At 62.1% G+C, this 14,681-nt stretch overlaps 2 protein-coding genes across 4 annotated transcripts; one reads left to right on the forward strand and one right to left on the reverse strand.

Moving 5' to 3' along the window:
• Window positions 1-3: 3 nt before the first annotated feature.
• KCNJ9 (potassium inwardly rectifying channel subfamily J member 9) lies at window positions 4-4,898 on the forward strand (the record flags this gene model as incomplete). The annotated part of the gene is made up of 2 exons (XM_035009584.1): window positions 4-829; window positions 3,680-4,898. Coding segments are annotated over 2 exons (1,158 nt in total), but the record flags the coding sequence as incomplete, so codon positions are not given.
• Window positions 4,899-7,166: 2,268 nt separating this feature from the next.
• On the reverse strand, window positions 7,167-14,451 carry IGSF8 (immunoglobulin superfamily member 8). 3 transcript variants are annotated; one of them, XR_004680162.1, is made up of 7 exons: window positions 12,489-14,132; window positions 10,761-11,138; window positions 9,618-10,079; window positions 8,848-9,255; window positions 8,216-8,629; window positions 7,717-7,906; window positions 7,167-7,634 (listed from the first exon to the last, which is right to left on the reverse strand). XR_004680162.1 is itself a non-coding variant. In XM_035009921.1 (7 exons), the coding sequence occupies exons 1-6, from the start codon at window positions 12,652-12,654 to the stop codon at window positions 7,791-7,793; spliced, it is 1,944 nt and encodes a 647-aa protein (XP_034865812.1). In that variant the 5' UTR covers window positions 12,655-14,131; the 3' UTR covers window positions 7,170-7,634; window positions 7,776-7,790. The 3 variants fall into 3 exon arrangements, 2 of the variants coding, with proteins under 2 accessions (XP_034865812.1, XP_034865813.1); XM_035009921.1 differs by having other exon boundaries at window positions 7,170-7,634; window positions 7,776-7,906; window positions 12,489-14,131; XM_035009922.1 differs by lacking the exon at window positions 12,489-14,132 and adding an exon at window positions 14,169-14,451 and having other exon boundaries at window positions 7,172-7,634; window positions 7,776-7,906.
• Between the last annotated feature and the right edge of the window lie 230 nt (window positions 14,452-14,681).

Raw genomic sequence — 14,681 nt, forward strand, 5'->3', positions numbered from 1 at the left:
CCCCGCTCGCCGGGCCCCGAGCCGCCGCGCCGCCGCGGCCGCCAGCGCTACGTGGAGAAGGACGGCCGGTGCAACGTGCAGCAGGGCAACGTGCGCGAGCCGGGCCGCTACCTGACCGACCTGTTCACCACGCTGGCCGACCTGCAGTGGCGCCTCAGCCTGCTCTTCTTCGTGCTCGCCTACGCGCTCACCTGGCTCTTCTTCGGCGCCATCTGGTGGCTGGTGGCCTACGGCCGCGGCGACCTGGAGCACCTGGGCGACGCGGCGTGGACGCCGTGCGTCAACAACCTCAACGGCTTCGTGGCCGCCTTCCTGTTCTCCATCGAGACGGAGACCACCATCGGCTACGGGCACCGCGTCATCACCGACCAGTGCCCCGAGGGCATCGCGCTGCTGCTGCTGCAGGCCATCCTGGGCTCCATGGTGAACGCCTTCATGGTGGGCTGCATGTTCGTCAAGATCTCGCAGCCCAACAAGCGCGCCGCCACGCTCGTCTTCTCGTCGCACGCCGTGGTGTCGCTGCGCGACGGCCGCCTGTGCCTCATGTTCCGCGTGGGCGACCTGCGCTCCTCGCACATCGTGGAGGCTTCCATCCGCGCCAAGCTCATCCGCTCGCGCCAGACGCTCGAGGGCGAGTTCATCCCGCTGCACCAGACCGACCTCAGCGTGGGCTTCGACACGGGCGACGACCGCCTCTTCCTCGTGTCGCCGCTCGTCATCAGCCACGAGATCGACGCCGCCAGCCCCTTCTGGGAGGCGTCGCGCCGCGCCCTGGAGAGGGACGACTTCGAGATCGTCGTCATCCTCGAGGGCATGGTGGAAGCCACGGGTGCGGAGGGGGGGGGCGGGGGCGGGGGGGGCGGGGGCGGGGGAGGGGCGGCGTCCCCCCGGGGGCCGCGACGTCGGGGTCCCCGGGAGCTCACACGCAGCCAGAGCTCGCTGCGTGGCCCACACGGACCCGAAGCGTGGTGCCTCCGAGTTCATCCGGTCCTGGCGAAGGTCACTCCTTGTGATCGTGCTCCTTTTCAGACAGGAGACTGCCCCGAGGACAGGTTAAGACAGCTGTCCGTGGTCGCCGGCGAAATAGGTGGATAAGGCAGGGGCAGTCCGGCTGCGGGGTTTGGCGCTGCGGGGCTGGAAGAAGGGGTAGGTTCGCGGGTTTTCCAGTGCTGAGAGGTCCAGGCCCCTGAACTTGGTGGTGAGGGTCTTCCATGGCTCAAATTTTTCCTAGCCTGGACCTTGGGAACAGGTTGACAGCCGGTCTTCCTTCCGCCGCAGTTTCCCCACCCATCAAAAGACTCTCAACTTCCACTGACAAAGGAAACGGATGGTCTTAGCATTTCAGGCCCCGTTTCCAGAAGGAGCTGTCAACACCCCTGCGATGTCAGTAACTCAGGCCTACACAGTGAAGGGTCTGGGAGCAGGTGGGAAGAGGCCAAGGCAAGGGCACAGATGCGGTGCTCTGACACTTGAGATCTGGAAGCGGGAGGAGGAGGATAAGAAAACCGCAGTGGGTGATCACAGGGCCATGAGGTGTGGCCTGCGCTGTGGCCTCTGCTGGCTTCCCAGGCCAGTGCCCTCAAATGCCTTTCCTGGCCCTTCCTGCCGAGCCTCTCTTTCACCACCCTCTGCCCCAGTGCTCCCCATTGCTTCTTTACCCCCCCCCCCCCCCCCGCCGGCTCCTTCTAGTTTCTGCTCTTCCCCTAGTCACCTGGTCACCTGGGCCCTTTCCTTGCTGTCTAGCCAGTTGTCACTCTCCTGCCGGGCCCCAAGGCAGCTGCTGTCCTTGCGGAGAGGTCCCTGCCCAGCCCGCTTCTCCTGATACCCCCAGCACCTCCCTCTGTTCCTCACAGACCTCCCTCCCCAGTGTCCCTTCCTCCTCTTCTGCCCTTCCCCCACTGGACACTTCCTATTCCAGCCTTCACCAGAGGAACAACAACACCCATGTCCCCAAGATGTGTCAGGGCAGGGCTTGCAATGCCGAGAGCCAGTCTCTGGTTAGCTAATGTTCAGTCTTCATTCTCCCTTGTTCTGAGGTGGACATGGGCTGGGGGAGAGACCGGGGGTAGAAGGAGGATCGCTTGCCCTGGTGGGTGTGCCCACCCAACAGGGAAGACAGGACACAGCCCCAGGGTGCAGACGACTGGGGAGGGTGGTGTGGAGGAGATAGGGATGGGAGCTCATCTGACTTTTCTAGAGGGACAAAGTTGGAAAGGATGGCAATATTTTGGGTGAGAGAGTCAGGATTCAAAATGCTTTTGAAAACCAAGGATAATGAGCCAAAACCCAACGAGATGACATTTAAAAGGAATAAATATAAAATTCTACATTTAGGCCTTAAAAAAATCACTTATGTAAGCACCGCATTGAAAGGCTCTGGTGAAAAAAAGAACTGAGGGTTTTAGTTGGCCACAGGCTTGATGTTGCCGCGCTGTGATACAGCTTCCAAAAATGTTTACGTAACGTAATCTTGGGCCCTATTAGCTAAAGCCTCGTGGCCAGAAGAGGAGGTGGTGAGCCCTCTCCTGTGCATGGATCAGGCCACAGCTGGACATTTATCATTTTATTTATCATATATATATATTTTAATCATACTGAAAGTGCTGAAAAGGTCCTCCTTGGCCATTCAGGTTTGCAATCGAGAAAGTAAAATTTCTGGAAGCCAGGTCACATAAGGAATGGTAGAGGGAGCCAGGGATGTTCAGCCTGAAGAAGAGAAGACGTGACGGGCCCTGAGGTTCCTGAATGGGTGTCAAATGGCACTGAGGAGGAGCAAAAGCAAGGGGTGGAAATCCTGGGGAGGCAGATTTTCGCTTTTTTTTTTTTTTTAAGATTTTATTTATTTGTCATAGAGAGAGAGAGAGAGCACATAAGCAGGGAGAGAGGCAGGGAGAGGAAGAAGCAGGCTCCTTGGGGCACCTGGGTGGCTCAGTCATTAAGTGTCTGCCTTTGGCTCAGGTCATGATCCCAGGGTCCTGGGATGGAGCCCCGCCTCAGGCTCCCTGCTCCGCGGGAAGCCTGCTTCTCCCTCTCCCACCCCCCCTGCTTGTGTTCCCTCTCTCGCTGTGCCTCTCTCTGTCAAATAAATAAATAAAATCTTTAAAAAAAAAAAAAAGAAGAAGAAGAAGAAGAAGCAGGCTCCTTGCCGAGCAGGGAGCCCGATGGGGGACTCAATCCCAGGACCCTGGGATCATGACCTGAGCCGAAGGCAGATGCTTAACCGACTGAGCCAGCCAGGTGTCCCCAGATTTTAGCTCTTATTTAAGAACAACCGATTAGAGGTGTCACACTTGTGAGGTGGTGAGCTCTCCATCCTGGGTGGTGATAAGTACCAGCACAATGCCCATTAGTGGGATGCTCCAATGGGAAGCCCTGTGTGGAAAGGGAAGTTGGACTAGATGATCCCTAAGGTCAGTTCCAAGGTTAAGCTTCTCTGATGGTCAGAGGAGGGGAGAGATGGGCTGGAGGTTGACAGAGTTGGGACGAATGCAGAAGAGAGGGAGCTGGGCAGGTATAGGAAGGAGTTGAGAAGGGGGAGAAGACGGGCTGGATCAAGGGGGGGTGGGGGACCCTTGGGGAGGGAGAGAGGGAGGGGTGTGGGAATAGGGTTGTGGAATGAGAGCCAGGAGAGGGAAGCCTGGGGCTGGGATCCCCCCCTGACCCGTGCCCCTCCCCCCAGGAATGACATGCCAAGCTCGGAGCTCCTACCTGGTGGATGAGGTGCTGTGGGGCCACCGCTTCACATCAGTGCTCACCCTGGAGGATGGCTTCTATGAGGTGGACTATGCCAGCTTTCACCAGACCTTTGAGGTGCCCACACCCTCGTGCAGCGCCCGGGAGCTGGCCGAAGCCGCTGCCCGCCTTGACGCCCATCTTTACTGGTCCATCCCCAGCCGGCTGGATGAGAAGGTGGAGGAGGAGGGGGCCGGGGAGGGGGCAGGGGGAGAGGCTGGTGCTGACAAGGAGCAGAATGGCTGCCTGCCGCCCCCAGAGAGCGAGTCCAAGGTGTGACCCGTTTCCTCCAGACCCCTGTGGCAGGGCCAGACACCGGTACCTGGGAGCTGCATGTCAGAGGTGGAGAAGGAGGCAGGCAAGAGCCCTGGGAATGTGCTGAAGCTGGAGCACCCCCTCAGATTCTCAAGCCTAGAATCCAGTGGAAGGGAGGGGTCCGATTTCAGGGAGCGTGGGGACAGGTGAACATACCAGCCTGTGTTTGACCTTCACATCTGTTCAGGGGTGGATGGATGGACAGAAGGATGGACTGCTGTGGGCCGGATGGGGAGGTGGTAGCAGACAGAGGGACGCTGGGGGCTAGGTAAACGGACAGACAGAGCTGGTGCACTCGGGACTGCTGCTAACCCATACAGCATCTTTGTGCAAATTCTAAAAAGGCACCCTTTACCTCCAGGCTGATGCCACCCCAAACCAGAGTGCACGGCTTGGGGAGCAGGGTGTGGGCTGGACTTTGGTCCCCACTCATCTCCTCAGCCAGCCTCCCCGTGTATGGCATACCTGTCTCAGTGGACACAGTGGCCCGAGCTGACCCAGAGGAGAGAAGGCTGGATGGATAGGTGGGCCGAGACGAGGGTGCCCTCCCTGCTCCACCCCTACCACGGTGACGGGAGAGCAGGAGGATGGAAGCCTGCAGGGGTGGCCCGGCAGGGTGTGAATGACCTTGCCCCCCTGAGTGCAGGAAAACAGGCGGTGGGGCCCCAGAGCGGGGCCTGGGAAAGGAGAACCAGGGATGGCTATTTTTTGAGAGTGGAATGAGACCTCGTAAAGAGCACTGCAGAGGCAGGAGGGGGAGAGGGACATTCTGAGGAGGAAGACGGGCCAGGGGAGAGACCCAGAAAGTGAGTTCACTAGAGCTGGGAGACAGGGGCCCTCCGGAAAGCAGAATTTGTCCTGGGGCACGGTGAGAGGGCCTTCCCAGCATTCACTGGCTGCACACCCAGTCCAGAACACTGACCCCACATAGGTGGGGTGGGCATTCAGAGGCCCCCGTCCCTATCTTCAGAATGCAGTGCACCTAGGAAAACAGAGAAATAAGCCCCTGTGGCAACTGAACAAGATATGGTTCAGACTGAACCTGAGCCATCTCTCGGAGCAGAGGGCAGGAGGGTTTGGCGATCAGAAATCTAGGGAGTAAGGCACAGAGAATGAGTAAGCCAGCAGTTATCAAACTGGTGTGTGCGTCAGAGTCACCTGGATGGCTTGCGAAAGCAGACTGCTGGGCCCCACTCTCAGAGTTTCTGACTCAGTAGGTCTGGGGTAGAGATCAAAAACTTGCATTTCTAGCAAGTTCTCAGGCCATGCTGATGCTGCTGGAATGGGGGCCACACTTTAAGAACCACTGCTCTACACAAAGACTTGGAGTCGTATCAGAAGTAGCTGAGGGGGAACGGAGGAAAAGCTGAGGAGCAGCTGAGAAGCTGAGGAGTAGCTGAGGGGGAAGGAGGAGGAGCTGAGGAGGAGCTAAGGGGGAACTGAGAAACTGAGGAGGAACTGAGGAGTAGCTGAGCGGAAAGCTGAGGAACAGCAGGGGGTGGGGGAGCTGAGGAGAAGCAGAGGATTGTTGGGGGAGGAGACTGAACAATAAAGGGTGGACTATCATGAGTGGGAAAGGGGACCCTGAAACCCAGGCTGACGAGTTTAACTCTGGGCCCGAGAACTTACCCATCAGGGGAAATAGCGCAGTGATAAGCTGGAGGTGGTGTCTGGGGAAGATGAATAGGCAAGATAGGGAAACCGAAGCAGTCAGGAGTCCTCGAGGGGGCTCCTGGGCAGGGGTTGGGGGCTGGAGCAGGAAGGGCATCAGCGGCCCAAGATTGAATCCCCTGTGGGACTTAAGAGGCAGGATTGAATATGGGTGACACGCGAGGGAGAAGCAAGGAGGCCAAACATCTGGCTGCGTCTGTGGCCTGTTGTCTGCCCAGCCGGGCCAGCAGGCCCTGCAGACACTATTCCCGTCCTACCTCCGCCCCCTTCCTGGTCATCGGAATCACCAGGGGCAGCCGCCCAGGATGGTGAGGGGAGAGCAATGACAGGTTGGGATAGGACTGAGGCCAGCCTCAGGCCTCCTGGGAGGAAAGTGTTTGTCCAGGCAAGCGCGTATTCCCACAGCACTGGCCCAGCAGTGACCTCCACTTCTTGGTCCTGGCCACAGCCTGCTCCTGTCCTTTAAGAAAAGACTGAGCCCCTCGGGGGGAAGCAGCCCTGTCTGCTCCATTCCGGGCTGGGAAGCCACGGTCCTGTGGGTCCCTGGGCCTCCTGAAAGCAGGAAAGGGGGTCAGAGGGAGCTGCCAGCATGGGCCCCCCCAGAGAAACATCTTTGCCTCATGTCACAGGGCTACCTGGGTCACCATCAGTCAAAGATGAGGTCACTGAACCCCGGCATCGGCTGTTCCCTCAAGAACAAATAGTGTGGGGCAGGGTCATTAGGCTTAATTCAGTGAAACAGGTGAGTCTGGACAGGAGGGGTGGCTGTTTGTATCCATGCCACTCAGTTACCGCTCAGGGCACCACTGGGTACAGTGCAAGGAGTCGGGAGCCCCGGAGTGTGCTTCTGACACTGTCGCTAATTAGCTCTATGACTCTGGGCGAGGTACACCTCTGCTCTGGGCCTCAGTTTCCCCTTCTGTAAAAAGAACACTTAGCACACTAGTAATGCTCAATAAATGTTTAAATAACTGAATTAAAAGAGGTCAACTGGGTGCCCCTTAAGGTGCAGAGCAACTAAGAATTCTCAGATCAGAGAATCTTGAAGCAAAGACAAATTCAGGGGACCCCTGGGGCACTGGAGGGGAGGGGAGCCGAGACCTGGGGGGCGCATGCCGGCTGCGGGGGTGGGGACACCTAGGCAGGGGTTCTGTGGACACACAGGCCCTCCCCGACTGCTGTCCTCGCCGCCACCCCGGGGGCCGTGCTCTGGGGCTTCTTTTCCCCGGCTGTCAGACAGAATAATGAAGATCAGGAGGAAAAAGGCTGAGGCCCCAGGGCCTGGGAGGCGTCAGGTCCAAGAGGAGGAGGACCGAGAATGAGAAGGCAGAGTGGTGTGGGCAACTAGAAAAGGCCTCACCCAGAGGCCCCTGCCCTGGCTGGGAGAGGGGGCCGGGCTCAGTGACCTCACCCCGTCTCTGTGCTCCCCTCCCCAAGTAGAAGTCCCAACAGGGATTGGCAAGGCACCGACAGCTCGGGCAGCAGATGGGGCCCAGGTGTCCCCTCCTGGGTGGGTGGCACGGCCCACAGAGGCCAGATGGTGTTTGTGGTGGGAAGGGAGGCCTGGGTCACGCAGAATAGGTCGTCAAGCCCCCAAGAGTTGCCCTGCCACACACCTCAGCCCCAGGGCAGGGAAGACACGGCTGGCCCTGGATTTTATAAAACAAGTTTATTCACATTTTAGAAAAACTAATTCTAGGACAGGGAATGGCCTCCCTATGGGCTGGGCATGAGACCAAGAACAGAAGGCCAGAGGGAGGAGTCAGGAAGGAAGGAGCGCGGGGTGGGGGCCATGTCCCCCACCCTGGGTGGGGGAGGTCAAATAAATTAAAGGAAGGGGAGCAGAGGGAGCGGGTAGCCAGGCAACCAGAGGCAGTCTTGGAGCTGGGCTGGCAGACAGTCGACACCTGCAAGACCTGGAGAGACAGTGTGGGTGCGCTGAGGACAGAGCCCCGACGTCTGCTCCTTCCCCGGCTGGGGTGGGGAGGGGCAGCTCACCTCAGGACGCCCGGCGGGGGTGGGGGGGAGAAGACGAGGTTGGGGTTCTTCTCTCTCACCTGCGCAGCGAGGGATCACCGTTTTCGCAGCCTCTTCATGAAGCAACAGGTGATGGTACCAAGGACGGTGGCGCCGGTGACCAGGGCGACCCCAGCACCCACCAGCAGGGGCACAAACAGGGTGTCCAGGGCTGGGCGAGAGTGGACGGCTCGGTTCAGCCTGGGGGCCTCCGCCCTGCACCTCCTGCCACACCTGTTCCCCGCGCCGTCTCTGTTGGGTCGTGGGCCCCACGTCCATTCACAGACAGCCCTCCCCTGCCCCTCGGCCCTGACTCCGGTCAGCAGGGATGCTGGGGCCCGAAAGGGCTGAAAGCGGGTGTCCGAGACTCTTGGTATGGAGTGATGTGGAGGAGAAGGGGGGACAGGAGCAGGAGAAGCACGTGGGAAGGGCAGAAGAAGGGACCGGGCTGAACGGGGGGGGGTGTGGAGGGGTCACTCACCGTGCGTGTAGGGGTACACCGTGACGGGCCCCGAGCGGGCACTGCCCGCCTGGTACCAGCTGTAGTCGGCGTGCTGCACCCAGGCGCTGGGGGCGCAGTGGTACACGCCTTCGTCCTCGGGCCCCAAGTCGTGCAGCCGCAGCCGATGACTTTGGGGCCCCACCAGCTCCACACTGACAGGGCCTCCTCCAGGCCGGACCCCCAGCTCCGCCACACCGTCCTGGCCCACGCCGCCCACCAGCTGGGCAGGGCCAGAGCTCAGCTCCCCGTCCTTGGGCCGCTCCACCCACCAGCTGGCGGCCAGCCGCAGCCCTGGGGGGCCGCCCCGCACTGAGATGTTGCAGAGCAGGGAGGCCGTCTCCCCACGGTACACGGTGCCTCCCGCCAGCCACGCCACGGCCTCCAGCACCACGCCTGTGGAACAAGGACGTGGGGCCAGGGGGGCACGGGGTTAGGACCGCTGGCCAAGCAGCACCCCAGGGAGCTCAAGGGGCTCCCAGAATCCCGAAGAAGAGGAGCGGGAGAGAAGGGCGTGGTGGCAGCGGACGCAGAGGGAGAGAAGCCCAGAAACAGAAGGAAAAGGTTCCGCAAGCCCCGACCCCGGGAGAGGCCCCAGCCACCGCCCCCCTCACCTTCCTCCCGCACGTGCACGGGGAGCGGCCGGGAGCGGGCACTGGCTGCTTCTCGAAGCCGAGCCCCAGACCCTCGGACGTAGGCCTTGGCAAGGCAGCGGTAGGTGCCCGCATCACCGGGCCTGGCAGCCCCCAGCCGGAGGCGGTAGGTTCTGGACGCCACCTTCTCCATGGCAATGTGCCGGCCCTCGTAGCCAGGGCCCAGGCTGCCCACACCCTCTGTGTCCAGCTGGGCTACCAGGCGGCCAGGCCCCGGCGCCCCCGCGGGGGCCATCTCCCAGCCCACGGAGTAGGCGGCGTGGCGGCCTGGCGGGGGCAGGGCCCCTGACACGTTGCACAGCAGTTCCAAGGGTTCCCCTGGGCCGATCCGACGCTCCCCAGGCCCCACTGCCACTGCCAGCTGGCTGGCTGAAACACAGGACAGGGAAGGGGTGTCATGGAGGCGGGAGGGGGCACAGAGCATGACTGCCGCGCTGTAGTTCCTCCCCCCACCCCCAGCAGCACCGCGAGGCAGCCCTCTGCCCCTCACGGGGTACGACCATCCCCACCACCCAGGGCCTCTCATCTCTCAGCCATGGCCCTCCGCTCTCCACACCCAACTTCTGAGCAGAGAGAACCCGCCAGGGGAGGGAAGGGACGCTAACAGGACCGGCTCCCTCGGGAAGATGGGCTCCCTGAAGTCAGGCAGTGGCCATCGGTGCCCCCCTCGGCCACAGCCCCCCCCCGAAATACCAGGGCTCCCAGCTCCCACCGTGGGGTGTGGCACTCACACAGCGTCTGCACGTCCACGTGGGCCAGGACCGCTCTCTTCTCCGCGATCTGGGCCCAGCTGCCATCGGGATCCTGAATCCACTCAGCCGCCGTGCAGTGGTAGGTGCCCGCGTCCTCCGCCTGGGCTCCCCCCACCACCATGCGGTACCGCTCAGCCCCCTCCTTGCTCAGCCGCAGCTCCCCTGCAGCCAGCCGCTCGGCATAGGGAGCCCCGGCCTCCACGGCCAAGTCCGGCCGGAGCCCCACCACTTCCTGCAGAGTGGCTCGCCCCACTGGCGCCTCGGGCACCGCTCTCCCGAAGGACACCGCCAGGTGTGTGTGTTCCTGCGTGCTGGTCCGCGCCACGCAGCCCAGGGCCAGCTCCTGTCCCTCGTGCACTGTCAGCCGGGGGGGCGACGTCGGGGCCTGGCGGCCTCGGGGCCCCGGGGGGGTAGCAGACACCTGCAGAGCATCTGGAAGAACTGCACAGAACAGGTGCAGTGAGGGAGGGCCGCGAGCTGGTGGCCCTCGTCACCCCTCCCTGTGCACAGGCTGTTTCCCTAAATGGACCGCGGTTAGTTCCTACCGGGCAGAGTTCATCTTGTGTTATCTCTTCTGTGACCCAGTGGTGCCGGGCACACACCAGGCGCTCAATAAATGCTTGCAGAAGTTCACAGCCCAGCCCTTCGCCTACTCACCCGTATGTTTGGAACTAACCCCTGTCAGGACCACAGAAAAGTGGCTCTGTCTGCCTTCTCAGAAGACAAAGAAACAAAAGAGCAAGAATGTCACATGGTCTCACTCCTCCTACCCTACCTCTGCTTCATCCCCCGCCACCCCCAGTTCTGCATCCCGGAGTCTCTAGGAATGGAGGTCCTTCACCCTAGAGGGCTCCCCCCAGCAGCGAATGCAGGGGACCGGCTCCCCCTTTCCCAGGAGGTAGCCCCACAGAAGAGGAAGCCCGATGAGCTGGAATGGAGAGATCTTGGTTAGAGTCCCGGACGGGCCCCTAACTTGTTGGGTGATTTCGTGCGAGCCACACAACCTCTCTGGGCCTCAGCTTCCTCAGCCACAAAACCTGAGGGGCGGTTAGGCAGGTCCCTCCAGGCCCTGACTTTGGGCCTTTTGGGCGCACGGGCCTGCGCCCACCCCAGGGCCAGTACCTCTGAGCTCCACCTTGCCGCTGTAGCTGCCCAGGTAACGGGCATCAGTGGAGGGCGTATAGCACTCATAAATGCCCGCATCCTGGGCCTGCAGGCGGGCAATCTTGAGCACCACGGCATCCCCCTGCAGACGCTGCACCTGCACCTCGCCAGCTGCCACGCGGGGCCCGAAGACGGCATAAGAGAACCCGGTATCCCTGGTACTGACAATGCCCAGCGCAGCCTCGGGGGCCTCAGGCCTGTAGAAGAACCACTCGAAGTTCTGCTGGGCAGGGCCCTCGTAGCTGCTCACATTGCAGGAGATGGAGATGGCCGTGCCAGCCACGCGGTACAGGGGCCCCTGGGGGACCAGCACCTCCCGGGCAAAGCACTGGACTCCTGTAGGGGAGGACAGGAGAAGTTGGAGTTGCCTGGGTCCCCACTGTATCCCCCACTCCCAGCACCATTCTGGCTGCCTGCCCGATAAAGGAGAGCAAACCTGGGGAAGGTGGGGACCCAGCCGGGGCCCTGCCCTGGGGACAGGGAAAGGATGCTGCTGGGAGGTAAGACACCTGGATCCCGAGTGGGTTATAGACCCGGCTTTGCCTCAGAACCCAGAAACATCCCATTTCTGGGAGGCCAGAAGTAAGGCACCTACTGGCAGAAAGAGGCCCATCTGCTCTGCCTCCTTGATTTCAGCTGTACCTTGATTGCCTCCCACATCTCCCCCCTCCCAGCCGTTCTGGGCCTGGTCAGTGGGGCCTTCCAGCTAAGGGATTCTGAGGCCACATGGCCCTCTCCTTTGTTTGAGGGGAGTTGGCAAACTCTTGCACAGAAGGGCTGGTCGGCTCAGCTGTGTCACCTGGACCAGGGGACTCCAGACAATAGAGCCAGTGGCCTGAGCAGGACAGGGCACAGACCCAGCCAGTTCTCACCACACAATGCCCTCCCCTCTCCAGCTGTGCCATGAGCTCACTGCTGCTCCCACCCCACGGGGCTGCAGAGGCAGCTGAGCCTTATGGGGCAAGAACCAGCCTCTGCCCTGGCCTCTGGGGGCAGAAGGTCCCCACCCCTCCCCCCAGGGCCTGCCAATCTTCCTGGCTGGCCCAGCTGATGCACAGTGCTTCCGTCCCAACTACCTAACAAAAGCCTTCATTTGCATATGGTGTGCGTTCACTTACATAAGGTTTCCTCTCTGTTAAGAGGTGCAAACCCCAGCTGTCCCTTCCCATCTTTCTCTCCTCAGAGAAGCCAAAATTCTCTTCTTCATCCTGCCCCAGCAGATACTCCTGAGTCCCTCGGAGGGCCCTGCTTCTTCCTTCTCTCCTTCCACCCTTCCATAGCCCCACTGGATAAGATCCCAGAACTCCAGGCCATAGGAAGGAGGGCTGGGTCAGCCCCCTGCCTCCATTTTACAGATAAGAGGTGTAAGGCAAGAGAAGTATAATGTCTTGACCAAGATCCTACTATCCTTAGATGGCTTCTGCAGGCCCCCGCGGAGGGACAAAGCCAGGGAGGAAGATGGGAAACTCCCAGGGGAGGCCGGAGGGGACTGACCTCACCAACCAGAATGTCTGTCACTCCCAGGGGCATACCCAGGGCCTTTCTGCAGAGGCTGGAGGAAAACACGAAGTCTGTGGTCAAACTCTGTCCTCCAGCCCCTCCAGACATGCTTCCCTTGACCTTCCCACCTGAGCTGGGCTCTCAGCCCCTTCTTCCTGTAGCTGAGTCCAGGGAGGAGGGAGGCACCTGTGGTCGCTTGGTTAAAGCACATGCTGGGCCTCAGGAGGTTGGGTCCCAGCCACATCCTCATGCCCAGCTGCACTGACACATCTCTTCCTCTCCCAAGACAGTCTCCGCTCTGACAGCAAGTGAGTGTGTGACTCAAGAGGGCCCTGCCCCCAGGGCATTTCATAATCTAGGCGATGGTGGAGACAGATGAGCTGACACCTTTGGGCCTCCGAGCAGACTCTGCCCAGAAGGGCCCCCCTCCCACCTTCCTGGCTCCAGAGCTGCTGATGCTTGGGGATCCCCATGGGAAAGTCGGCCAGCCAGGCCGCCCCAGGAAACCAGCTGCCAGGCAGCTCTCTCCCCAGCCAGAGAGGGGAGGTGGGGCAGAGACCTGCTTTGGAGTCAGACGGATCTGGGTTCAAATCCAAGCCCCAACGCTCACGAGATGGGCGCTCTGGAGCAAATCACCTCACCTTCCTCCTCTTCAGAATGAACCTAAGCGCCTGCACGCAGTGGGCACTCAGATCTCCGCAGGCTCTTCCATGTCTGCGCACCACACTCTCCCACCTCCCCTGGGCTCTTCCACTCCACGCTGCCCACTGGGGACAACCGGCTACCTGCTAGGCAACCGGGCCCCACAGCAACTTCCTCCTGCCTCCCACCCAGGGCCCCGAGGAGAGGCCTCGTTCTAGTTCCCCAGGGCCCAGGGACCTATGGAGCCGGGGGGAGGCTCTGCTTGGCCCTGCGCTGGAGCTCTGGTCTAGAAACAGGCCGCTGGGGCGACGTCAGCCTGTGCCTTGACGATGGCAGCTCCGAATCCGGGTGGCAAGGCCACCCCCGCTCTGCACTCTTATTGCGAGGGCTTCAGTCTCCCAAACATCTGTACAGGCAGCCTGCTGTCTCGAAGCCACACTCCTCCCCGGACCAGCCCCGAAGGAACCCTCCAGTTCAGACCAGAAGCAGCTGCGCTGCCAGGTGCTCTCTCACGCATCCATGCAGCGGTGGTCAGAACACCTCACCAGGAACACCCACCCCCACAGACCCAAGGGGCTTGGAGATCCCAGCATCGGTCTCCATGGCGCTTGGTTTCTCCTGAGGCAGGGAGCGGGGAACAAGGGGGTGTGACGAGCACTAAGAGGCCACAGAGCCCAGTGCGACCTGAGAGAGGGAAAGTGGGCAAAGGGAGACCCGGCCCAGGGTGGAGATGGGGGTGACAGGGGGAACTGCCCCAAACCTCAGATGATGAGGTCTGGGGGGAGGGGAACCATCTGGGGAGGCTGAACTTCAAAGATCACGGGCAGAACCGGCCCCTGGGCCTCCAGCCAACTCCGGGCAATTATGAAGACGGGCCAGCGCTGCCCACGCAGGGCGGGCACCCAGCGCTGGGCCTCAAGCTCAGTGTGAGGCAAAGGGAGTCGCAGCGTTTGGGCGCAGCGACCCCAGGCCCTGAGTATGCCGGCGGAGAAGTGGGGCTGGCCCGGCGGCCTGGAGGTGGCACCTCGGTGGGTCCTCACTGGGCCCCAGCCGGGGGCAGCCACTCAGGCCGCTGGGCGCTGAGCCCGGGGAGGGAGGCTCGAGGCGCCCCTGACGGAGTAGCGGGTGCTAGGGGCTCCGAAGCGCTGGGGAGGGGGCCGGGCTGGGCGCCAGGTGGCAGGCACCTGCCGGCGGGCTGGGGGGCCGTGGCGGGGGCCGGCTTACCCAGCATTAGCAGCAGCAGCGGCGGCGGCAGCCGCGGCAAGGGGCCGAGGGGGCCCATCCTGCGCGGCCGGCTTGGGGGAGGCTCCGGGGGTCGGCGCGGGCTCTGGGTGGACGAGCACTGCGAGGGCGCATGCCCGGGAAGGGGGCACGGAGCGGAGCAGCGAGGCGTGGGTGCACGGAGCCGAGGCGAGCGGCGCGGGAGCTTCCAAGTCCCCCCTTCCCCCTTCTCTTCCTACCGCTCTCCCTCTTTCCGCGGCGACTCGGAGACCGTTCTCGCCCCGCCCCAAGCCCCGCCCCGGCCCCGCCTGACCCTGGCCTCGCCCCCGGCGCCCCGGCTCCGCCCCGCCCCGCCCCGATCTCGGTCCCCGCCCCGCCCCAACCCCTCAACCCCCGGACGCCGGACCCACAGCGACCTCTGTTCTGTCTCCGCCCCGCTCCCCGACCCCGGACCCGCTCAGACCCCGGGCCCCGGGCCCCGGGCCCCGGATCCCGGATCCGATCTGACTCCGGCCC

Source organism: Mirounga leonina, unplaced genomic scaffold, assembly GCF_011800145.1.
Source record: "Mirounga leonina isolate KUSES-001 unplaced genomic scaffold, KU_Mleo_1.0 Mir_154, whole genome shotgun sequence".
NCBI classification, from domain to species: Eukaryota; Metazoa; Chordata; class Mammalia; order Carnivora; family Phocidae; genus Mirounga; species Mirounga leonina.